The 27,162-nt window shown below is 35.7% G+C and overlaps 2 protein-coding genes across 2 annotated transcripts in view; one reads left to right on the forward strand and one right to left on the reverse strand.

Moving 5' to 3' along the window:
- Window positions 1–24,080, forward strand: BBS1 (Bardet-Biedl syndrome 1). The gene is made up of 12 exons (XM_067090709.1): window positions 1–396; window positions 3,039–3,186; window positions 4,231–4,330; window positions 5,112–5,227; window positions 7,181–7,354; window positions 9,731–9,862; window positions 10,292–10,519; window positions 11,465–11,693; window positions 13,127–13,282; window positions 14,373–14,506; window positions 18,238–18,372; window positions 23,631–24,080. The coding sequence occupies exons 1-12, from the start codon at window positions 377–379 to the stop codon at window positions 23,802–23,804; spliced, it is 1,746 nt and encodes a 581-aa protein (XP_066946810.1). The 5' UTR covers window positions 1–376; the 3' UTR covers window positions 23,805–24,080.
- An 85-nt stretch (window positions 24,081–24,165) lies between these two features.
- The window catches only part of Arl8 (ADP-ribosylation factor-like protein 8), a 30,150-nt gene continuing 27,153 nt past the window's right edge, over window positions 24,166–27,162 (reverse strand). Inside the window, exon 4 of the mRNA XM_067090710.1 lies at window positions 24,166–26,726. Coding sequence (XP_066946811.1) covers window positions 26,606–26,726 — 121 coding nt within the window. The 3' untranslated portion in view covers window positions 24,166–26,605. The remainder of the gene's footprint in view (window positions 26,727–27,162) is intronic.

The following is a 27,162-nucleotide window of genomic DNA, read 5'->3' on the forward strand; positions in this document are numbered from 1 at the left end:
ATGGTAACGCAATTTGTAAACAATAACAGTGACTGCCATCGGGTGTAGGAATGTGGCAGTCTGTGTGTTTTCGTTAATTGAGAACTCGATTTTTAAAAAAATGTATTGGCTTACAGTTTGTTTGAGAAATACCCTTTGCCTCAATAATTAGTAGAACAAATTCCTATACGTGGGCCTTGCCTCATTTCTCCTAACTGACAGCATGCAGATTGGTCGATATGGCAATTTTAATCACGAAAACAAAATGTTTTTACTAGACACAGCATAACAAGTTACCGAAGGAAAAAATAAGCGGATACAGCCCAGCATCTCAGCCTCAGACTAGGCTGGCCAGCTTATTTGAAATATTTTTGTTTACCTTCAAGGATCATTTGCAATGGCGATAAGGGCCGAAAGGTAAGTTTATCTTTCTTTAACTCTCATGCCAACTTTGTACACATATTTTGGTAAAATGCCGGTGGAGTAAAGTTAAGAAAATGGAACAGGTTAGAAAAGACAATAAGTATAATAAACACAAACCAAAGCCATAAAAAACAAGTAAAAGGTGGTAAATACTGTAGTAGACTTCAGCTTTACCCGGCGCCCTAAGAAGTTTGAAAAACGGTCATCGAATTTTAGGCTACTTATTCTTTATGCTGGCTTAGGTCACGCATATGTTTAGGCAAGTCTAACAAAATTTTTGCCTCATCTTTCATATCATAGGCCTAACTGTTAACCAGTCATGACCACTCAACAATGAAGTACTTATAAACATTATAGAAAGATTCTTTTTCCAAAGTATTCCCGATTGTTAAGAGTGGTTTTATTTCATATTGTTCCTGCTAGAATCCAAACCACTGTCTTTATTATAAGATTATTTGTGGCACGAACTGGTAATGGTCTGAAGAGAGACAGAATTCTCTCTGAGACTTTGTTGGTGGTGATGTAAATGAGATGCTTTTGTGCCCAGTGCAAACCTTACAGCACTACCTGAATAGGACCAAGTGTCAGCACCTATTTACTAGTACTGAAGTCAGATACAAGAATGTGGTATCCAAGAACTTTCTGGCTTCATGAAACAAACAAGGACATCTATCTAGCCTGCCCTGTTGGGGAGGGTAGTGTCATCAGTTGAAACCATTACTCAAGATTCTTCATAGTGTCCCTTCGGCCCTAGCTGCAACCCCTTTCATTCCTTTTACTGCACCTCCGTTCATATTATCTTTCTTCCAACTTACTTTCCACCCCCTTCTAATAACTGTTTCAAAATGCAACTACAAAGTTTTCCTTCTGTTACACCTTTCCAACCTTTTTACTCTCAATTTTCCTTTCAGCTTGAATGACCTCATCAGTCCAAGTGCCCAGCCTTTGACCTAAATTTTATATTCCAATTCTGTCCACTCTGGGTGAGAGCTCACAATGTCAGGGGCATTGCCCTGTCCCTGGCATTTAGGAAGAACTTTCTTGGTTCTGCCTGTAAGAACAAGGGTCTGGCATTGATGCACCACCTCATTTTGTCTTGGGGATATTGCCTACAAGTCATTGGACATCACCTTAGGCTGTGATGGCTGCTAAACTTGTTGTATAGCCACCCAAGCTACATAGACAGAAAAGTATCTTGCCTTAGGATGACATAAATCTGGGGCTGAATGGGCATCTATCAATCACCTTACCAAGCTTCAATGACCCTTTCCAACTAGTGCCATGGGTACTCCTATATATAAGACCTGGTTAGTATATCTAATAAAGTAAAATAATCTTTAAAATTTATATTTCACTAAACTCCAAATGGTGTAAACATCATCATCTCCCTTCATTTTTTTTTTTTAGTTTACTTTCAGAAGTTCTCTTGTCAGCTACATTCAGTCTATCTGATGGGTCTCATTTATTGAGTTACATTTATTGGTTTTCTTGAATAATTTGTCCCATCTCAATTTTTTAACTAGTTTCCTTAATTTCTATTGGAATATCTCCAAGTTTTCACACCTTTTTATTTCTGGGGAACTCACAGCATAGTCTGAGCTTAAAAGTCCATTTTCCACTACATCATCGCTGTTGAATCTTATCTCCATCATACTTCATACATCCATGCTCCTATTTGTAGTTATGCTCTCAGTGGTATAATGCTATAGGAAGGTGTTTTTTTATATTTTGGTTTGATACTCTTTATTGCTGTGTACCTCAAAATATTTATTTTAATATTCAATTCCTGCTTTAATAGGTAACCAGTGAAGCCCAATCAGGATGGGTGTGACTCTGCTGTGTGATGATTTATCCCTTTTTAGTTAGACTGCCTTATCAAACCCCACAACTCCTTCAGTAAATTTTTAGACTGTTATAATGAATGCTACTGTTTTTATTTTGTATGAAAGTTACATTTCTTTAGGTGTTAGCACCTATTGTCAGTACATTTTGTTTGATCCATCATTTTGAGATGTTCAGCATTTAGCATCCCGAGTTTAGCACACATTTTTATGTTTGCGCCAAAATTTCTAAACTTCATTTTGATCTTAATATATATATATTTTTTTTTCATTTATTTTCAAACTTATCCTGTTCATCAGACTTTTCTCCTTTATTATGTGCTTTTTTTTGGTCATATCTGTGTTGTCCTCAACTGGGTAGAACTGGAAGGTGTTCAGTTGTTTGCTTATTAAATAATTTTGGCTGTAGGAACAAGCCTTCTCTTTGAAGTGGATTTACATTAATGAATTAATGAATAGGGCATTAGGGGTGATGGAACTCTGCTTGTTTGTGGAGGTTACATCTAGCATTACAGTATCACCATGTTACTAATGTTATAAATATAACTGACATTCAGTAGACCTGTGCATACTAGGCATTACAGCTTCTTATAAAAAATGAGAAATTTACATTGTGGAAAATAAACAAAAATTTTAAGCTGCTCTAATGTTTATTCCTTTCATCTGATACACTGTATGTTGCACAGGTGTTGTGTTGTGATTCCTGAGTAGAGCGTGAAATTTTGCTCAGGTAGATGTTTTGATATTATGATTTAACTTTGAATTACATTCTTATTAGTTTTATTTTTTTAACAGCGAAAAGTGGCTCACCGCTCACAATGACCCACTGGCATCATTGTACACTTTTAGCTGTAGTATGGCCTTAGCTGATCTTCACGGCGATGGCGACTGGAAACTTATTATTGCTGATCTAGGGACCGGAGCCTATAATATGAAACTCAAGGTAGGTTTGCTTTCTTTTTTTCACCATATTCTCTTTATAGTTTAAAAAATAATTAGCTATACTGTATATATTTTTATTTAATGTAACAATAACTGTATGTTGCACTTTGCTAACTAGAGTATACCCTTAAGTAAAGTACTGTAGATATAAAATATAAAGTCTATAGCAGATTTTTAAAATCATAAAGTACATATAATAGTACCGTAAAAGGCTTTATAAAATGTGAGAACAAATGAAAATATAGATCTGAATGTATTAATTTTTAAGCTTATTTGATTCGAGCATCAAATTCTTGAAGACTATAATCTGATCACTGCAGTATGGTACCAATAAGCATTTATCCTCACAGAATTAGGCCTTTTGGAGTTATTGCAGTAAAATATATTATTTCTTGGAAAGTTCCCAAGTCAAAGACCAACGACAGTATAATACTTTACATATCAAGAATCACTGAAGTTTCTTTTCAAGAAAAGCTGTCACAAATTTTAAATCAGAGGTTTTGTCAATGTTTGTCTTGTAATCATGTTTTGTAAGTAACTTCTTGTTTACAGAAAATATTCAGTATACCATCACATGAATATGGTAAATATCAGACTGATACACAGTTCCTTTATATGTATTTGTTGCAAACCTGGATTACCCATTGGCTTTATGCCAGAAACTATGCAAAAGCTGTATCAAAATATGTGAAGCATGGATGTGACCCACTGAGTGCTACAACACATTTCTGCTGTCTTGAAATGAAAGTATTATGCCTTTTATGTTTCTTGGTTTTTAAAGTGCTGACAACTTTAGCAAACAGCCATGTAGCATCTAGAAAGCATTTAGACCCAAGTAAATTTTTTGAGAAGTGTTTTCCAACACAAGCAATAACACGAAACTGAATCTCCTTATGAGATGTAGTAAGGGATTTTCAATGCTGTCATTTTTCAATTGGCTTAAAGTTTTAGGCTTGTGCAGTATATTTTGGTCATGAGATCCAGGTGTGCAGTAAGTCCACACCTGTTTCCCTCGTACAGTACCTTGATGTCTGTTTTATTTCAGGTCTATAAAGGTACAAGCTTGATGTCAGAAAATACTCTGATAGATCTCCCCACTGGAGTCATCACATTTCATATGGATACTACAGAACCAAGGGTCCCTGGTAAGTCTTATTTGATCCTGCATAAATACTAGTGATCCTATTTTTATTTAAGTAGATCCAGAGAAGTAACTATTATGGGGTACCATCAGTTTTTATTGGAAACTTATACTTAGTAACTCACAATTCTCTGGCTTTAGCTGCTGGCCGATATTTTAAGTACTCTATAGCAAACTGTTTTATTTTCAGTCCACCTTATTGTCTTTGGTGTAAAATCTCTATCATACTGTAGTAACAGAAGATATTTTTTTGTTTTGTTCCTGATTTAGTATTAATGATTGATAATGTTATTTATCATTTTGTGCTTTATGATCATTACATGTTAGTGCCTTTCTTACCTCTCTTGTAAATTTGTGTAAAATAGCTTGATCACAATGTTTTTGTTATTATTTTTATGGTTTAATTCCCAAATTAGTAATTCAGTTTTGCTTGAAGTCCTACACTATTAGTGGTATGGTAACATTATTATCATACAATATTAGGTTTGTCATTATTGACTAATTAAAGTGGAATTCTGATTGGCCATGCATATGAATATGGTACTTACAGTATTTTGTATAGGGAATCCCAAGTCTGGGAGCGAGCATATGAGGAAGACTCATAAAACTGCTGCATTGCTGCTCCCAAGCTTGAGCTGGCACTGGCTGTTGCAGCTGTTAGGCTGACTGGTTTACATTTTTCATATAGGATGTTATTGATAAAAAAGTCTATTTTTCATGTAAGTTTCTTGAAAATGAGGTTATTTGTATTTACTACATTATATCATCGTTATATTTTGTTTCAGCTGTTGCCGTTGCATCAGGCAGCTATATTTATATATATAAAAATCTTCGACCTTACTTCAAGTTTACATTACCCACTTTGGAAGTGAATCCCACTGAATTTGATGCATGGAGTCAGGTAATAATTATTGTTATGCTGTATGTTTCATTGCGTATTACCTTAGAATATGAAATTGCAAATTAGTACATTTTTTAAATAATTTTTTCACGAGAACCACGTTTCTTTGGGAAAAGCTTATTCTTGCAGTCTGCATTCTAAAATACACTGTAAAATGCTTAAAATCTAAAAGGAAAATAAATTTTTAAAAATTAAAAAGCTAATATATTCAAGTGTGATTTTAGGCCATCTACCTAATTTAGATTTTGCTATCTTACATTTTGACAACTGTTTATGCCCCAAGTCATGTATTCTACTGTACGCTGAAATTGAATGAATTGGAGGGTTATGGATTCTTGAAAGCAGACTGTATTATTTTGTAGTAATAAATTGGATTAACTCTAAGAGTGCAGAAAATAACAGGAAAACCAGTGAAACAAATAACAATATCAGGAGTTGAAAGTACAAAAGTTGGAGATTCACTTTCTATCAGAAAAGTGCAGTCAGAAACCACTGTAAGTAGGACAGAATGTGATTACTTAAGACCACACACTTTAGATAATGATCTCGCTAACTATGCTTTTGAGAAGGAGATTCTGTTTAGAATGCATACAATACAGTACAGTATTACAAATAGTCTATGGGGTCTTATCACATATATCCCAGATAACTAAGTACTTACCACTTCACTTACTGCAAAGCAGTCTTGGAAGGAGACTGTGTTATTAATATATAAGTACAGTAGTTGCTTTTTTGTGACACATGTAAGAATATAAAGAAATGTGTTTCAACATATTTTAATGGTATGTGAAAAATAACTAGGTGTGAGATATGGCTGCCATTAATTGACCTGAATTGGTTTTAATGGAAGATGAAACATAACTAGATATGAGCTGTGGCTGCCATTTAATCTACCTGAAGTCATTTTGATGGGAGGTGAGACATGACTAGGTGTGAGATATGGCTGCCATTTAATCTACCTGAAGTGAGGCAAATTAGTCACGGTTCAGTGATGTGTTCTGACATAACAAAGTAAGAATACCATCCTGAAAGGGAACAAATTTTACAAAGGGAGAACTGAAAGTAAAATATATGAGGAAAAATAATGTAGTTGGGGTTTAGCTCACATAGTAAGGATACATATGTGAGAATACAGTACAGTAGTGATTATATGAGAAAAGATAACATGTAGGTGCCTCAGTCCAAGTTAGCCGAGCTGACCCGAGTATTACTTGACAAGTGAAGATAATAGGAAATAAATCAAGTTGTTATTGATATACTGTACTGTAGTTCCTTAGAGTAGCCTAGAGTAAGGCATGCATTATACCTCATCATGATCTTGAAGGATATTGATGACTAACAAGAGTATTATAACCCTGATAAATTCCAGTTCTTCGCCATAAAGCATAAACCTCATAACAGTCAGTCAACAAGAGTCTAACAGTTCTGGGACATGTGAAATTCACTGAAGTGAGTGCTCCATATTGATGAAGTTCAGTGGAAACAAAACAAAAGATCAGATAGCCAGCAAAGTTGTGGTTGTAGCCTGCAGAACTAGCAAGTGCAGCAAAATAAAAATTCTCAGATGAACTTTATTTAGCTGAATTATTGTTCATTCCTTAAAACTGACAGCTGTCATTGTATTAAATCAGCAAAAAGAATAAGTTTTCCTTCGCATAGGGAAATGAAGACTCCTATTCCAGGATACAGTAAATGAGATTGAAAGAGAACAGATAATAATGCTTTGATGCAGATGTTTGTCCCTCACTTGTAATTGTAAATTCCCTGGTACAGTATATGTTTTACTTTTGAGAGCATAATCGTAATTATCGATGGGTTTCTTTCTTTCCAGAAGTTAGGGGTACTGGCTTCCAGAAATCTAATTTTTTTGTATTTGATAGATTCATTAAGTTCAGATTTTGCAATACTTATCAGTAATTAAAAAACTGTATGTGTAACTCTCTTTATAATCAGGCAAGGGATGAACTACTTGATGTTGGTATGCTGTATGAGATTCTGGACTCTTTAAGACAAGAGGTAGGGGAGTGTGGTCTTACTACCCGGTCACAACGTTTTCTAATGTGCCCTGATCATGCAGAGCAAGTTGCTTTCCTTGATCAGCACAAGGGGTTCATTCTCAAAAGACAAGTGAGTACAGTAGTGTTGTAATTTTATTAACTAATCAGATACAATACATCATACCTGATGTGTTGCCTATTTTAATTAAGGACTGATAAAAACAGTTATCAAAACAGTTATGTCTGCACTGAGGAAAATAATTTTAATCTACTTTAATCATATAAACAAAGATTGAAATGAGATTTTTTCCAGTAATTTTGAGGATATTTCTGTGATAATAACTGACTGAAGGAGGAAATGTAATATTTAAGAGTACATATGGTGTTTGTGTGCTTTAATTGTGAAATGGCTTTCAAGATAATTTAGCTCAAAACATCCTTGTAGTGGTATTTGTCATTTCAAATCCCTGTACAGAGGTATTTGTGATTTGAAATTATCCCTTGTAGGATAAAAGTTTTTGTATGATTCCTAGTTACATTTAACACTGAAATGAAAAAAATAAAAAAAGATCAAATGGTTTGCCGGGAAAGTACAGCACACATGAATATCTGTTCTTAAATTGTACAATCAGTATTAGCACCTTTATGTAGAGATAGCAAGCCTGTATTCTTTACTGTTCATGGTTGAATTTGTCTCAGAATCTGACTGGGCAAACCCTCAATTCCTTACAGATTGCTTCGAAAAGTTCTTCCCAAGTCAGAATTCATTCTTTTTTTAGATCATAATGATATTTTATTCATAGTGAGTGCTCAGTTGTTACATGCTGTGATTTTATTATCTGAATGTTTTGGTTGTCAAGACCACATGGAACCATTTAAAATTCAAGTTGTATGTTTAATCTGTTTTTTTGTTTGGCACTCAATTAGCTTTTGAGTGGAAAACTGCTAGTAGGGCAGGCTGAAGTACCGAGTTTCCAGGAATATTGATGTAAGTCCTGTGACCTTGAATCAGTATTACCATCAACCCCTGCCAGACCATAATTTCCCCTTCACTGCTTCACCACCCAGGACAGGGCCAGTTCACAACTAGTACCTAGGTAGAAAAGAGTCAGAGTTCTGAAGCAGACTGATATAGTTGTTTTGGGGACAGACAGTCATCTGCAATGCTGCTACTGAGTTTGTACCCCACCATCATTCCAATTTTTTCATTGAAAACTGATAGCAGAGCTTTTAACTTATGTTCAGGTTCTCATAGTAGCAGCTTTGTGTGAATTGTATGGCTGCTTAGTCCAAATAGTAGGAGGAAGACTTTGAAGGTACTGTAAATTATGGGCAACTTTGGCAACGGACACTTGGTTCATTCAGACTTCTGTGAGGCTAAATCACTTTGGTAGATCTTCCCCTTTCAGTGAGCCAGTCAGTACTCTTAGTACAATAAAGCACTATAGGTGATGGAGAAGGACCACACTGGGTAATGACAACCAATAATAATGGTGCCCTGAGTTCTGATGCCAGCCAAGAAGGATACTTTGTACATATGTACTTATTCTTCTGCTGCCCATACCTTTAGTTTGCCTTAAGGGAGTGCAGGTCACTGTTCCTAAAGTTTTCACAGGAATGAAAGAACATATTTGTTTCATCCAAGGGATAATTCTTTGACAGTGGCAAAGATAAACCTGCAGCTCTTATAAGATCTGTTATTATATACAGGCAGTCCCCAGGTTAAGTCAGACTTGGGTTATGTCGTTCTGAGTTTACGTCGCTTTTCAAATATATTCTTGTAAAAATTGGTTCTGGGTTACAGCAGATGTTCTGAGGTTACATTGTCATCTTATGCCGCAACGGAACAGTAAAAGTACATACAGCTACAATATAAAGTAAAAATTTGGAGGTTTTTGGATGCACACTACATCATGGTGCAAGTAAAATACTGGCAGTTCCCAGTTATCGGTGAGGGTTCCGTTCTGACGGTGTGACAATAACGAAAATCAGCGATTTTCAGCACCGATAACCAGAGATTGGCACCTCTGTTAGGTACGTAACATTGCCAATACCTGATTATTGGCGCCGATAAGTGGAAATCGGCACCGAAAATTAATGATTTTCGTCGCTAGACAGGCTGCGTAAAACCTGATCACCAAAACCAAGCCCGCCAATAACCAGGGACTGCCTGTGCTGTACAGTACACCCAGAGGATTAAAGGTAAGGCTTTCATCACTTTATTTCTCATTTTTATACATTTTTCTTGCGACATTCCGGGTTACGTCATTTTCCAGGTTACAGCGCAGCATTGGAATGGAACCCCGGCATTACCTGCCGACTGCCTGTACCTCCACCTGACTAATTAATCCAGTTTTTCCATTATCTGACCTTAATCCCATGTGGTGTTGGTAATAAGGGAACTTGGAAGTTTGTGGCTTACATATTTTGAAATTCTGAAATTTAGAAAAAGGCAGTTACACAAATTTTAGCCCCTCAGAGATTAAGAGAACTTTTAATATTTCAGACTGTGGTGACCTGTTTTTCTACAATGAAAAAAAGCCATGCTGAGGATGATGCAATATCTTGTTTGGTACTTGGCACAGAGAGTGCCAATATATTCATACTGGATCCTGAGGCCTTTACCATATTGAATAGTGTAAGTATGTAATTACTGCATAACTTTTGCATCAAGGGAAGCAGGAATGTCAGAAATTCTGTTGTGAACAATGTAAAAACAAAATTTAGACTGATGGGGGGGTTATTTGAATATTTAATGTTCAACAAGCCTGTAGTTTTCCAGTTTACTTCCTTGCTTTGATCTCCAATCTCATAACAAGTATTATGAATGAATCGCCTCCTTTGGGATGTGATACCAGTAACATTTTTGCTAAAAATGAAGTTAAAGACTGATTTTATATATTGCTCCCATTGTGTATGTGTTTAACATAATACAATATTTTCATCTTTTTAGTAAGGTTCATATTTCATCTTATTAGTGAGGTTCATCTTCACCTGAAATTTTAGGGATAACTGGTGCATGTACCTTACATTTTCAAGTTGAAATTGGCCACTTGAATCTTTTCAGATGAGTCTAACCAGTGTTCCAGTGTTCCTGTCAGTGTCAGGACTGTATGATGTTGAATATAGAATCATTGTAGCTTGCCGTAATGGTCATGTTTATACTCTGAAACGTGGGACCAAGATAGGGCGACCTGCGGCAGAATTATCATCACAGCCAATTGGCTTGCTACGCAGAGACAAAAGTATTGTTGTTGCCACAATGGACCAAAATCTACACTGTTTTAATAATAAGGTAAGATATATTAGTTAATAATTAATATATTTATGTTTTTGAAAATTCTTTGAATATTCATAAGAAAATGCCAACTCAAATGTATGCCCCAAAAGCCTTAATTGTTGTTTGAATTATTAATTTACAAAAGAATGTTACATTGTATTTATAAATACAAAAATAATTTTGATAAAGGTTATTGTTAAGAAGTGATAATTTTATAATTCAGTATTTATTTTGTGGTACAATTTTCTTTGCACTATCTGCACTTATGCATCAGATTTTAGCATCAAAATAGTTTTGCATGTTAATTATGTAACTCTGGGTATTATTGGTATGCCTGGGTTAAGGGGAAAGAGACTTGTGTTATGATTATTTGTATGTTGAGTACAAGAAAATTTAGTTACCTGTTGTATTCATATAACAGAGTCCTTTAAGTTTCTTTCACAGGTTACCATTATGATACCATTATCCTCTAAAGCTTAGTGCCTTTTGATGTTAGGTTTCTGGTGAATCAAAATACACAAAGGTAGGAATGAAAGATCTTGCCCTTTAACTTCAAATCATCAAGCTTTGAAATTAAAACTTCCATTTAAAATGGTTTCACTTCAGTAATTTTCTTCAGTATTTTTATAAGTTTACTGTTATGTTTTCTTCTCTCCCATAAGCAATGATGATCCGGTTAACCAATTTATACTGGCAAGAAAATTTTCTTTGTTAAAGTCTGTGTTTAATTACATAAAAATTAGTCTTACAATTGAGCACATCCTGCAACCCTACAGATTGATGATAATTGATAGCATGATGGTAAAAAGGATGGAGTCTAAGCTATAAAGGGCTACCTGTATCAGGTACTACATTGCTGACTAGCCAGTGTTTAGGCTTTTATAAAACAATATACTGTACTTTATAAATGTATGCAGAAATGCTACTCTGCCATAATAGTAATGTTCATCTTTTACACAGGGTAAACGTCTCTGGTCTTTTCACCTGCCTGCTCCTGTTATGTGCATGGAAACCTTAGAAATTCGAACTTTAGGCCTCAAACTTACTGCCCTGGGAATGTCAGATCACAGAGTGCTAATTTATCGTGACAAACACCTAGTTGATACAATTCACACAGAAGACAGTGTAGCAGCAATGAAGTTCGGTCGCTTTGGTCGAGAAGACAACACATTGATACTAGTTTTGAAAGGTAATGTATTGTATGTAAAAGAAATTAAGAGATTACTTATACAAAAAAGTTGACTTAACACACAATACACGTCCTGGATAAACTCAGGGAGCCTTTTGAAGTATTTGATTTTCACAATGAGAGGGTGGACTGTTTTTTTAACCAAGCTATCTGTCATTTAATGAGGTTGGCCACCTTTGAAGGAGATAACTGATGGTATGTTTGTTATAGTTATGGCTTTGTTCCCTCTATGAGCCTAGGACTGCTTTCTTGAATCTCATTACTTGTTAGGCACTGCCAAACCCTATGCTGTATAAATTTATTTTCCTTGATTATTGCAGTTGTTAGAGAAAATCCCTTATGGATATGATTAATAGATGAATGGAGTTACACTGGATAAGAGCTGGATATTGGGTAATGAACAGTTCATGGAAGGCACTGGAGGCATTTGAGAGAACTTTTGGACCACAGTTATCTTGCTGAACAGAGGAAATCTGGTAGACCAGGGCTTATATGAACATTGCATAAACTGCAGGCCATCTTCACACTCTTACCAGAGTTGGAAAGAATAATTTACTAGGTATATGATGCATGCTTTTAGAAAGAGATGATACACAGAAACCAATCAATATTGTAGAACATCTCACAGGAGATAATTCAGAAGTGGTAGCCTTGGGACTTGAGGTTACATCAGCTGACAGAGTGGGGGATTGCAAATTAAGACAGTATAAGTTTGTCAAATTAGTGCCTTGTAGGACAGATGTAGAACCTGATGATTCAAATTTGGCCTTCTTCAGGTTCACCTTAAAAGGGTTCCATAATTCAGATCACTGCTTCTTGGATTTTCAGAAAGCCAACACTGAAAATCCTCAGTAACAAAGACTATGATTTGACCAAAAATGGTAAATATGCCTCTGGGATGGGCATATACAGTAACTACTTTAACATCCTACCAAGATGAGAGAGAGAGGTCAGATATTTCTAGTTAGTTAGTTAGTTAGTTATAAATGATTTGTTTAACCAGACCTCTGAACTCTTTTAGGGTTCTTCTTGGGCTAGAAAAAGAAGGGGGGAAAGAGTACATAAAAAATTAAGTAGTTAAATAAATAAATAAATAATAAAAAAAAGGGGGAAATTAAAAAAATAAAAAATCAAGAGGGAAAGAAAAAAAGAAAAAGGGAGGGAAAAAAATGGGGAAGATTATATTTTATTTATCAGATTATATTTTATTTATCAATTTAATTTTGTTTAAGAAGAGAATGATGTTATTAATTGAAAAGTTATTACCTTCTGCTAGAATATCTAGAGGAGCCAGGATTTAGGCACTGGTATGATTGGTTGAAAGATTAAAACTTTTATAATAGATGTGTAGTACATTCTGTCACGAAACACCTCCAGTCAAGAATCTGGATCTTGTTGCTATCCCTCTTAAAAATTTCACTTCTTTATTTCAGGTGGAGGGCTTATCATCAAAATACTGAAGAGAACAGCTCGCTTCGAGATAGATGACAATCAGGGGCACACTCATGCCAGTGCTCTCAAGCTTAATATCCCTAAAAAGACTAAATTATTTGTTGACCAGACAATGAGAGAAAGAGAGAACTCAGTTTGTAAGTACAGTACAGTCTTGGTGTGTTGCTCCAACTTCAGTTGCTTTAAATTTACAATTCTTCAAAATATATGGATCCTTAGTTTAAGCTTACTTATGAAAGTTTCCCTAATTTTATGTGGGCATAGAAAATCTTTCTGTTCCCCCCCAGTGAGTAGTAGTACCCTTTGTACATTTTATTTCACAATGGAACTCCAGAGAACTTAGAGACAGAAATAGGAAAAGAAATTAGCATTATGAGGTAACTTCAAATACAAGTTTTAAGTCATTTGTTAATATCTCATGAAATTCAAATAATAATTATTATGCTCTTCAAAACCTTTATATTGGAGCCTTCTATCTTGCCATTCTTACTCCTCTGTAGTTCTAGGCTCTTTCTTCCACAGGTACCATATTTGACCATTGATGTTAATGACTTTTTAGTTGGAGATAATTGTCCTATTAACCATCAAGATTTAAGTGTCTTTTTATTTCATACTTGTTTTATTTCTTATTTGGATGATAGAGGATTACAGCAGGCACCACAAACTTAACTTTTGAGTGGGTTCTAATTTCTGAGATAAGTGGTAGATTTTCTTCAAAAATGGTCCACATTTATTTGTATGTTAGTTTTGGAGAATCATTTTTCTTCAAAAGGGTACTTAGTACTGATCCTCTATCCTCAACTTGCAGGTAAGACAAGAGAAAAAATTAACCATACATAAGGCAAAAAAGCATACATAGGACACCTTCTTTATGATAACACTTTGAAATGACACAGTATAAAGTGTCCATATATATTTTTGCAGCAGAGTGCTTTTGCTATGCCTCTCATGTCTTCTTTCCATGAGTTCTTCTCTTGTATAACAAGTTTATGAAAGAGACTTAGTTTTCTCATTAAAGGATGTCCGTTATGTGCACTGAATATTTTTTATATTATCCATTAACTGCAGAGGTTTTGAATTACATGGCTTCCACGTAAAGATCCCATGTTGTCCATTGTTTGGAATAAAAAAAGGACCTACAACTACCTTGAAATGATTGCCAGTGTATAATGAACAAAAGCTTTTCAAGTGTATTAAGAGTAATTATCTTTTTCTTTTGTTCCTTAGTGATGCACCGAGTTTTCCAACATGATCTGTATCGCTTGCGTCTCAACACAGCTCGAGCGTATGTGCAAGCTTTGGAGACAAGTAGCAATCCAGTTTCCCTTTCACAGACAGAGCCTTTAAAACTGTCTGCTCAGGTTAGTTTGTGGTTTTCATTAAACAACATTATCCACTGAAGATGATAGTACAATGTTAAGGGACATTTAACTTTCAAGAAATTAGTTTTCTTATTAAAGTACATACCTTTGAGATGACAGGTTCCTGTGAGTTCTGTGGAAGCATAAATTACTGAATCTTCATTATTTAAATGGTGACATCTTTGCAATTGTGTGGAATACTGTGGGGCAGCTGAAAATATTAAATAAAATGTATATTTTTAAGTTAGTTATTAAATAAATTGGCAATTAAGTACACAATATAATGTATTAAATTGTATTCACTGTCCAGGTTCCCATGTAAACACTCTTTGGCTATTCACAAATATGACTGTTTTCATACTACAGTACACAAATACAATATTAAAGAGAGTTAGTGAAAAGAGTCTTCTGTAGGCTGTTTATAGACTTGCATAATTATTGTCTGTTTAGTAATGTTTGCCTGTAATATTTTAATGGCTAGCCATTATTTTTGAAAACATGTCCTTCTGCCTTGGTACAGATTGACATGGCTATCCAGTGAGGGGAAACTCACCAATCTCCTTCCAGAAAACAATTTTATAAATAAAACTTTGTTCTTCTCAACATGGAAACAGTTCTATGGACACATTTAGTGGATTTCTTCACAATTTCCCTTACCAGGAGGTAAAGAGCAGCATGGGCACTCCATTTAGAGGATGCTTCCCTCTACAGATCCTTGACTTGTTGCTCTCTTTTGGGGGCTTAGAGGATGGCAGCTGAAAAGCAGTGTCCCAGTGCTTTGATGACATTAGACATCAAAGCCCTGGAAACCTTGGATTTCAGCTGCTGACCTTTTTTTTTTATAGCAAGTTTCATTTTTCTCTTCTTTTTCTATCAAAAAGAATTGAAGGTGATGAATCTAAAGTGAACTGGACTGAGGGAAATTTTACTTTCTAAACTTTGAAGGAGGATGGAGGTGGATGGCAAGACTCTCCAGCCGTAAAACTGGAGTACTGACGTGGTCAAACATGGGAAAATATGAGTCTGATCTTGATGGACTGATAACCCTTAAGGCACTGGAGGTATGATGTACATTCAGGTCAGTCTCCCAAGGCTATTTTACAGGCAGCATATTGCTCCTCTCTTTGTATGGCCTCCTGGATGAAGGGAACCCATGCTGAACGAATTTCAGTTTTTTGTACCTTAAATAACAACCCAAAACCTTTAACCTCTGACACATCCTAAGTCTCCCTTTTGACTTGTCCAATCAAACAAAAAATAAACATAAATGAATGAAAAATTTTTTAAGTAAAAAACAAAAACTAAATTCAGGCAGAATCCAGCTTGACCCATTTCAGTTCCCTATTTGGAAATGAGAATTAGTCAGGGTTTTTAATATTACAAAGTAAAAACCAAATAAATAAAACAATGGTTGACCAAAAGAACTACCAAAACTCAGTTCAAGAGTTATCTTGCAACGCAGTCTATAAATACCTCAAAAGGAAACACGACACCATACATAGTGTACAAGGAACAATGTTTTTGCCCAGCAATGAAGATGAACCACTTAAAAAAAATATTTTATTAGCTTCTCTTCATAAATGATACGGTAATGTGCAAGACTGCAATAATGTGCAAGATAATATTCCAAGGAGGAAAAATCAAGAAATCTCTTTAAAAGCTCTCGGAGAACAAGATCTTCCATATATGAAGGAAGATGGTAAAAATGTAAAGTACAGCATGTTGAATTCCTGCCATGCAGGTATTAAAGGAAATGAAGAAGCCAATAAAGCAGCCAAAGCTGCTACAACAAAATTATACATAAATATTCGTATTAGTGACTATATATCACCTCTAAAACCAAGTAAAATCAATAAATAGCAGAATGAATGGAACATTGAAAATGATAGTAACAAATTAAAACAAATCCAGCTCAGTGTTGAAATATGGGATTCATCATATCAAAAGGACAGACACATACAAGTAATTTTGACATGTCTTAGAACTGGTCATTTGTTTGACCCAAAGATATTTAATGAATAGCAAACAATCCAATCCTCATATGCACAGACTGTAGAGTAATACTGAGAGTTAATCATCTTTTGTGAGATGAACATCAGGTTTTGGAAACACATTGAGTAATTTTTCCAGAATTTGATAATTTTCAATTAACCCAGTTATAACATTTTTAAAAAGCTTTAATATATGAAATCTAAGCCTTTTCATTAATAAAGACAAATTCTTCAGGCCAGCCTTATGAGAGCTAAGTAAATTAAATTGGTCTTCTGGTTAGACTATTTAATAATGATAGAGGATGCCTCTATGATTTTTATCACAATGAGGTCAAGAGCAGACTTCAGTAAGATCAACCTACGTAGCTTTCCTCACCAAGAAGTTAGGAGTGTTAAGGACACCCCATTTAGAGGGTGCCACCATGGCTTCCCTCACAAGGGGTAAAGAGCCTTATGGACATTTAACTTAGGGTATGCCTCAATGGCTTTCCACTCCAGGAGGTAAAGAGCATTATGGACACTCCATGTAGTAGATGGGTTCATGGCTTCCCTCACCAGCAGATTGCCAACATACAGTACTGCTCCCTGTTGATGAAATAGTCAAGTAAACACTATGGTTCATAGCCGAGTGCCTTGAAGCTTGTGGCCTTCAATGTTTTCACTGTATGAGGTCCATGCTCAGAGTGGCATTGCTGACATTCATTTCATTGTCTTAATCATAACAGGAGTAGTCCCCAGTTTGACTCCCAGGGAGATGTAATAGTACTCTTCTAATGCAATTGCCCCCAAGACAAGTTCCATAGCAAACTAAAGAATCCAACCTTCATGCCTTGGTTTCCTATATACTAAGCTTGAAGATTTGCAAGACCTAATCATTCTGCAGCAGTTGACCTACAAAAGCAGTAAAAGACTGTTATTTCCTTACTTAATATTTACTTAATCTTGTTAATATTCTACGATTATTGGTATTTTAGTTTTGGATTAACAGCATATATCTTGGAATGGTCCTATTGTTGGCATAGTTAAGAATTTCTGTTTTTGTACATTTCTCCTCAGATCAGCAACCTCTTTCCCCACATACTGTATTTCAGCATCTGGTGACTATATTTACTGACAACTTTAGACAAAATGAAACTTTTGTTTTACAAGTAACCTTCCTCTCAATACAACCATTTACTTATTTCAGTTATATTGAAAGTGTTACCATCTCAGCACACCCTGCGTTTGACACTGCTCTTATGCTTTGACAAGTACAGTACCAGACTTTGCTTTTTGTTAATACTACGGAAAAATTATGAACATGGACAGTAGAAGTTTGTTGAAACTGGATAAATCCACAAGTCTATATGTATCTAAAATATCCCTTAGATTAATCACTGGAGGCAGCTCCATTTACAATACATCTAAAAGGCTGAACCAGATTTGGCTAGTTTAACAATGAAAATTAACCAAATTTAAATTGCCTGTTTCTAGATTCCCTTGTAACAGAAATATAGTAGCTTAGTTATGAATCATTTTAAAAAAAGGTACAAAATACAATCCTTGTTATAGGACTGAAAATTTCATTTGGATAAATGAACTGCGTACAGGTACATTATTTGTAATTAGTCTTGTTTTTATTGAAATACCGAACTGGGTTTTTTTAGATTTTTAAAGAATTTTGGATTTTTTTTCCCCCCGACAGTTTTAATGACAAATGGTCTGTTTTACTTTATTTTAATCATTGTTTTGTTTCTTCAGGTACTAGGTCTTGGGCCAACTTTCAAATTGAAGGTAGAGCTGCAAAATACCTCTGTTTCAGTGCCTTCTCAGCAGATAGCAGTAGTATTCCACTGTGATGACCGCATTTATACTGTCAACAGATCTTATATTCAGGTATGGTACTTTACACTTGAGGTCTATAGAAGTCTATAATCACATTTTTGCCAAAATATCAGGTAGCATCAGGGAAAACCATTTTCAGTTTTTCAATTCACCACAATAAACTATTATTGCTACCATTAAATGGACGTCTGGCCATATCTCCAGGTAAGTGGAGTTTGGGACTAACGTGATGAACGATCTCTCTAGGCAGGAATTGGCAATTCCTTGTCACATTTGATTACATAACAATTGTATCATTCTCAGTGAATTTTACCACCATTGTATGAGGAAATTTTTCTCAGTTTGGTATTTAATAGTATTTGGGCTCAACTTAGATGATCTGGGCTACAGAAGTTTTCTGTTTTTACTGTTTAGTCCCTTCACATGTGGGCCAATAGCACAGGTTTATACATCTGAAAGGCAACAAAGTTACGTTCTGAATTTTATATCACCGTCATAAGTTACCAGCATTGTTGCTTCAACTTTGGTGTGATTCAACACTTTTATCACAAGTATTCAATTACCAGCATTGTTGCTTCAACTTTGGTGTGATTCAGCACTTTTATCACAAGTATTTAATTACCCGCATTGCTGCTTCAACTTTGGTGTGATTCAACACTTATATCACAAGTATTCAAGCTGCAAGAAATCAATTTTCAGCATTGGCACACCAAATTATTGATGACCTTAAGGCTAGTTCTATAGCTGATACCTTCCAGGTGTGTAAGTGGTAAACAGGCTGCACATTGAGTTTTAGTAGATACCAGTAATTCACAGCAGTTGTTTCAGGTCAGCATTGCTAGATTCCATCCAGAGGAGGGTACCATTCCCAAAATTGCTCATTATACATTAGGGAATAGGAGTAAGAAATCAATACTTAGACAAAGATAGTTCAAGTCTGACAGTGAAGATGGATTGCTTTCTGTACCTACTTAACACCATTATTACAAAGGAGAAAAATTATGAAGCACAATTATTTAGACCCCTTCATGGCTTTAAGAGCTAAACCAGCCAGTCTTAACCCAGGTCCAACATCACTGATGTAGCTAAGATATGCCCATCCTTTTATTTTTTCTCCTGCTACTATTTTCCCTTTGATAAATCTTAAGAAATGAAAAATCTTAAGGCAGTCTCTAACTAATAAACACAGGTCAGAAATAAAAACCAGACCACCACATTAAAAATTCTTTATGGTAAGCTCCATGTGCTTAAGATACCTTTGCATTTTTAGGATTGTTTTATTACTTACCTATATAAACTTTCTACTTACAGTACTGTAGTTCCATTTGCTTGCTTTAGCAACTAACCATCTACTGCTACAAAAACTTTTATTAGCACCACCTGTCAGTGTGACAGCTGAACATGATTGTAAATTATTAATAAAGCAAGTAACATGGACTGTTTCAAGACATGACCCCATCTCTTGCAATTGTGAATTACAATTTAAGAAAATTCAGCTTTAAAGCCAAATACTGGGGCACTCAGCTATTCAGAGCTCTAAACAGGAAAAAAGGAGAGTTGTGGTTAGACAGCAAAATAGAAGAAAGGAAGCAGAATGGAGGTGAAGTTAAAGGTTGAAATGTAGGTGCAGCTAAGGGCTGAAGAGATGCTGTAAACCACCTTAAGCAATACCTACAGTGCACTATGTGAGTTGTACATCAGTACTACCCCCACTACAAAATGCATCTCATGAAATATCGGAAATTGACCTTGAATCCACCACAGAAGTGTAAAGACCTTTTTAACTACATCTCTTTACTATTGCATCTTTGTAAATGTTTTGCCGACCACACAAAGAATTCTTATTTAACCTTGATTTCTTTCTTGTACAGTATTTGTCAACTTATCTGTATTCTACACTTTTACTGAGGCAGTTTTTTCATCATCTTATTGTTCAACTGCTGCTGGTAGCTATTCAGTAACACACACTGGTGTACACAAAGAAATAGGAGAATGATATAAGGATTCCAATCAGTGTACCTGGCTGACAGCTTGACAGCATGGCCAGCTGCTCACTCTTATCTACTTAGCCAAGTGGTAAAGGTGAAGGGAAACTGTCCCCCACCACCCTTTCCACTTGTTCATACCCACCACGAGGGTCTTTTTGTCCCTCTTCAACCCAGCTAAGACACTCCTTACATGATCTTGGAATTCTTGCAGGGCTAGCAGCGCTGCTTTTCTTCCACAGTGTTGATGTACAGATCAGGTTCGTCCTTGTCCAAATACCTGAGGCAAAGTGACTTACCACTGGTGAACCCATCCCTCATGATCCCTCAAGAACAGGAGCATCCCTGGAGGTGGGGAGTTTAAAGGAACTCTTAGTAGGAGGTTTCTGTCATCTAGCGAACAAGTAAAGTTTGACTTCACTTTCAGCTTATAGGCACAAGCTGGAAGGGCAAATCACTTGAGGATGAACAATTTTGCCAATGATGCAAGCACTGGTGGAGGCATGAGCATCTCCATTGACAACAATTGACTGAGGACGACCTGCCAAGTTGAGCTGGCTGTTCCTGTCAAGACATGAACTGTGCTGCCATCTCCCTGAATTGCTGACACTTGAGTCTGGGAGGACTTCTGCAGCTGCCATACCTATCAGCATGCACAAGTACTTGCCTGATGCTTGGGCAAGAGCTCTACCTTCCCATTTACCAAGATCCCCAAATCACAACAAAATATGAGGAGGTTTCTGTTCTGAAGTAAGAGAGATGCGAAGGTACTTCTTGGTGGCCTGATGGATGGGTACCTTACAGTATGCATCCTTCTGATTCACCTAAAGCTTGAAGTCACCTTTATGATGAAATCCAATACAAAATGAGTTGTTTCACTCTTGTAGACAGGCTGTTATGTCTTCTCAAAACAAAGTTCATCCAAAGGTTGGCACTCTGGTGCAAGAGGTAAGTCAGTGCCTTTCTTTGCAACACTAGATCTCAAACTTTCTTCTCATCCTCGGATGAGACACCTGTGACGGCAAAGTCAGCAGGCATTGGGGGTCTCGTACACATCTGGAACACCACAAGTGTCTGCATGATCAAATGTACATAGCTCACCATGATACCTAGCAGTTTCATCATGTGGCAACCTTCCTTGTGAACCCTCTGCCTGTACACACAGTGTGGTGTGAGCGTAGCACCAGCTCTACTCCACATACCTTTGCTGAAGTATGGAAGCAGGAGTCCAAGGTAGTCCTCTGGTCTTGGAAGATGTTGGAAGACTTGTGGTCCTGAGCACGCTCAATAACTCCCATGTCAACTGTGCCTACATGGTCCAGGGCACACGAGTCCCTGGGTCAGTCAGCCATACCTACAGTAAACATCTCATCCAAAGGTGAGAGAACACCATCACTGACCCTTGAAGAGGGAAGGTGCTCATGTAAAATCATGTGGGACTTATAAGAAGAAGGGGCAGGAGATGAGGATAATTTTGACAGTGAAGTTGAGGAAGAAGAGGTGCACATGCTTGTCAACTTACTCTGCTCATGTGTCTTACCCTTCTCTACCAAAGCAGGATTATTTGAAACAGTAACTACAGCTGACAAAAGAATAAAATCAGCATTCCATACCACAGGGCTATCTCCCACAGGTACGAAGACTGGTACAGGAAGCTCAGATGGGTTAGGCTCCTAAGCACATTTTAACACCAGTCTAAAGCAAGAATGTGAGGAGTCATTAGCAATGGCCACGAGATTAAAAAAAGTGGAGACATTGGGGTTCCCAGTTACTCCAATAGAGATGAAATCCCTGAAGCAGCCAACAAACAAGGGATAAGCAGCTGCAAACCATGAACATGGACTGCAGTTTCACCAGAGTTAATCCAAGCACTGTCACATGGATCGGCATGTCGGGGAGTGCAGGCTGGTCACCTAACCTTACATTTAAAACTCATTGGCTAAATCCTCTATTGTGAAAGGGACCAGCCAGCACACCCCTTGCTGGACCTACCACTGCTGAACAACAAAACTAGTTATACTAACACCAAGGCCAAAAAGCAGTCAAACAACTGCTTATGTCCTTCACACCTTTTATTGTTCACTTGTCTTGTTCAAAACCATGTTAAACAAAAAACACAGACACTATACATACAATAATAAAGATGAAAAAGTTCAAGTTCAACTGGATGGTCAGTCAGAGTACAGCAAGACATCTTAACTCAACTGCAGACAAAGAAAAAGTGCTGCTGATAGGTGAGTGGGGATTTCCCCATATACCTCAATTAACCACCTTGTTACCAAGTTTCAATGATCTATCCACTTTGCATTGAGGAATACTCCTGCTAAAAGGTGATGGTTTGTATCCCTGTAGGAACAGTTATATTTGAGAGGACGGTTAATGCATTTTTGTGTGTTCCACTGCAAGGGTGTACATATGGACACATCAGTTTAGTTAACTTAAAATTTAACATAACTCGAGTCAGGGTGCCATCCTCATGTCATACAGTTTTGCCACCTGCATCTGGACTCTTTGAAACTGTTGTATCAACCTCCTGGTGAAAACACATCCTCCAGATCTGCCCAGGGCAGACAACCAATACATTTTTTCCAAAAAAAATTTTGTCAGAAAAGAATCTTGTTTTGCTTGGTAAAGACACCCACTGTATTTTCTTCTTGAGCCACTACACAATTATACATCACAACTTGCAGACACACCATAAAAAAGTACTTTTCTCAAACCTGCAAATTATATTCCATCCTGGTAAAAAGAAAGGGTAACCAACAGTGTTGAAGCTAGGGATTCAACAAATGGTTTACCTTGGCTACAACATTTTGGTAGTTAATATATTGAACACCATCATACACAACTGGAATTCTTTTTCGATTAGTCATGCTCAACATTAGTACTATGCCCTTAAACCTATGGATTTAAAAAGACCAACCTCCTAGATAAAAGGAAAACCTTTTACCCAACAATTCTGTTAGATAAGAACATACTGTAGTTGTGCTTGTTCAGTCAGTGTATTTCTTCAACTTACTGCCATTTTCCCCTATTGACTGAATGAAGGTCAAATAACTAAACAAGCAGGAGTTAATGCTCAGTTACACTATTCTCTCAAAACACACTACTGTGGCATCCTTTTGATAGTTTCTTGAATTTTAAATGGTCTGCTCTCAACTATAAAAGCCATTAAGAACTTTCAAGTTACTGGCTACATGTTATGACACAGTAAAAATACTTGTCTACAATGTACAGCCTAAAACTACTCTTAACTACATTTCATTACTGTATTAATTTGTGACAATTTACTCCTTAACACTGCTATGATATCTTTGTTTTCAGATTCCAATGCTTGTGCCCGGGATCATTCATGTTGCAGAAACGCTAGTAACCTGTATATCTGAGCTGGGAATTTCAGACACGGTACGTGTATTTGTGGTCAAGGGTAAAGCAACAAAACCATTACTTACAGCAGTTATTAATATGCCTGTAGCAGAAGTCTTCATGGCATCCTAAATTACTGCTGTGAAAACTGTGATGTTAACTAGATGTTTTAATTACAAAAACTATTGAATAAGCATTTGCCTTTTATCAGAGATTATCATAAATTCAATATTATAGATAAAACCAAACTATCAAGTTACTTTTGTAAAATGTACGTATGTAGTAGACAGCAGTAGGATGAAGCATAATACTGGACCCAGAAATTTAAATAAACTTATTTCTAAATAAGATGATGATAATTTTATAGAAGTATATGCACAGAATTAATATATTCTTTACACTTCTCAATTTCTGAGTTTCAATTTCCTACAAATGAAAAACTAAAAGTTTTCTACTTTCTTACTCATATGCACTAAGGTAACAGACAAAAATGTCAAATATTAGCATATATTCTTTAACATGTACATCATATGAATAAAAATAATAATGTGAAAAATCTTATATTAGGTTATAACAAAACATCACAGACTAAACATATAATTGCAATAACATCAATTCAGTTTTCAAACATGAAATCATAATAAGCTTTAATGACTATTCACTTCTACATATTAACAAACTTAAATAAACTAATATACTTTTGACAACAGAACATGCTGTATTCACAAGTTTCAGTAGGCAGATAAGAACCATTTATAACAAATGGCAAGCACTATGAATTCAGGTCACTAAAATGGGTGATAGACTAACATTAATTATTCCTATATAATTCACAAAAGTGTAGTGACATGAGTGTGACCAAGTGCTTTACTGAAAGATTTATTCATAAGAAAACATTTTGGGCCTGCAATGTCCATGATTCATGGTAATAGCACAAAGTTCTAAGGCTCAGACAGTCCAATCAACACACACCTAATTTCATATATATACAGCAAATGTGTATACATAATATATATATATATTTATATACTGATATATATTGCTAACTTGCTTTTCCGTATTCTGCGCAACTCCTGAACGTAATCTGGCCAACATATTTTGTGTGTGTGACGTTATCTACATGTACTATCAGCATATATAGTCTCTAGGGTCAACATATTTATCAGATCTTTTTCTTCTAATTCTAAATGGTATTTTTAAGAACTACATTAGAAATATTTCCTAAAAAATATGTCTTACACGGTCAGGGTCTAGCAAAAAGCAAATTAAATTTTGTAGAATAAATTTGGTCTAAAAAAGTTTGTCATTGCCACACATGTGGTTAAGAGCTAATATCTCAAGAGATAAAAATATGTACATCAGGGATAAAGGCATTTCTTTCAGCCTTCATTAACTGCACCACACTGAATTCTAATTACACCAATCAGGTTAAGTAATCTTGAAATATGTTCAATGTATAAGTTGTTGAAATACAAATTACCTGATGGGTTACTAAGATGTCTTTTCATAATCTATTAGATGTCAAATATAAAAGACCATATATAAAAATGCTTAGAAGTAGTTAACACCCTCTGACTACAGATAAAAAAAAAAATGGTAACAGTTAACTAATTCTAACCATTTCTGTCGGGATTCTCATATCAACCTGTAAACGAGACACCCTGACCAGCTACCTGCAACTTGGAGCACTAATGTGTGCAAATCCACTTAGTAATATGTAACTCTCGTGAATAGCAACCAACCTCTGTCAGACCATCAACTCTGGCACTGAGGCTTGGAAGTTCATCATAAACCTTCAATAATCTGTGATGAATTACAAAAACATGACCAGGCATTCTACAACAGTCACAAACCTAACACAGGCACACTTACAAGCCAAAATACACACACTTATGGAGACCAGACATGCACCAGACAAAAACACAGAGCAATTGATATGACAACTTTAAGCCAAGTGCTGAGGAATGGTCCACTCTTTCTAAGAAAAGAGAGCAAGAAGAAAAAAGGGGGGGCTACATTCTATAAAATAAATCTTTAGCAACTTTTAGAAAAATTATCTTTCATGAGATGACCTTAGTTACCTCATTATCTCAAATTGCAAGTGTGGATTTTATGATGGCTATGCTACCCAGATATAAGGTAAGACACTAAGCAATATTCCCCATACTTAAATAAGAAATTATAGACTACTGCACTTTCAAATTACAAATATACATAACCTAATAGTGAATTATACACTTAATATTCACTTATGCTGTATATATTCAGAAAAATTCAAGGAGACATTAATAAAATACAATTAGGTATACTGTACTAGTTACATTTCAAATTACATTTAAGCGTAAGTTAAAAAATATTCACAAATTTCTTAAACTTAATAATGGCTTTACAAGATGATCAAGAGAAAAGTTGCAGAACGAAAGAAGTACATAAAGGTAACACTTGCAAATAAAATAAACGCACTGATCCAAAACAACAGCAGAAAATACTGACAGTATAAAAGCTATACAAAAAGATACAAGTAATTTATTTGCGCTCACAACACGCTGCAAGTCCCTCTTTCTAAAAATGTTCGGTCACTATCATACTACAGTATTATGTCTACCTCTATCTGTTTAAAGGTGACTGAATTTCCCTGTTCAATAAAAAACTGCTTTATCTAATCCAAATTCTTAAAATTTCATTTCTAGTTAATTACTTTTCATATACTGTAGTTAAACTTCAATTGTCAATCCATGAACCTGAATAAAACCACAAATTTATGAAAGCCTATGTTTTCTACTGATTAATCAATTTCAATCTACTGTTTATCAAATGTTGGACTAAATTTTACCTTTAGATACTACAGCAAGAACTGTCGATCCTTAAAATCTCTGGACGTCACCAATTCCAAAAGTTCTAAATAGGTATTCATCTGACCACTCAATTATGACCTAACGACCTCCAGACTTTGAGTGGGAAATTAGCCACTGAAGAGTTATATCAATGTTATCCTTCTCTTTACATGATATCGAATAGCAACAAATCTCTCGATCTTGAATGGCAGACAAATTCCTGGAAAGATAAAATTAGTCTGAATAAATTGGAAAATTGAAATCAGTGTTTACTTACAGTGCTTATGCAGCAGTAAATCAAAACTACAAAATCACTTTTTTTTTTTTTCGATACAAACCATTGTCTTTCCAGTCCATCAAATACATTATACAGTACTTAAAGCAGCCCAACTGAGAGTATACAAAAGGCAACACTTGTACTTCCATGGAGCTAAAGAATGACAATATGGGATTACGACCACACTTCATCACCTATGTAAAACAGTTTCAAGTGGCTAAATGCTTTGCACGATTGTCTCAGTTCAAATGTTCAAAGTTTAAGTATCTCTTGCCTTACAAAATTCTGATGCCTTCAACATGCATGCATTCTAGATACATGTCTGCACTGCTCCTACTGTTTTATGAGCTATACAACATCAAGAATTCCATCATGAAGA

Source organism: Macrobrachium rosenbergii, chromosome 47 (genome assembly GCF_040412425.1).
Source record: "Macrobrachium rosenbergii isolate ZJJX-2024 chromosome 47, ASM4041242v1, whole genome shotgun sequence".
Classification (NCBI taxonomy): Eukaryota; Metazoa; Arthropoda; class Malacostraca; order Decapoda; family Palaemonidae; genus Macrobrachium; species Macrobrachium rosenbergii.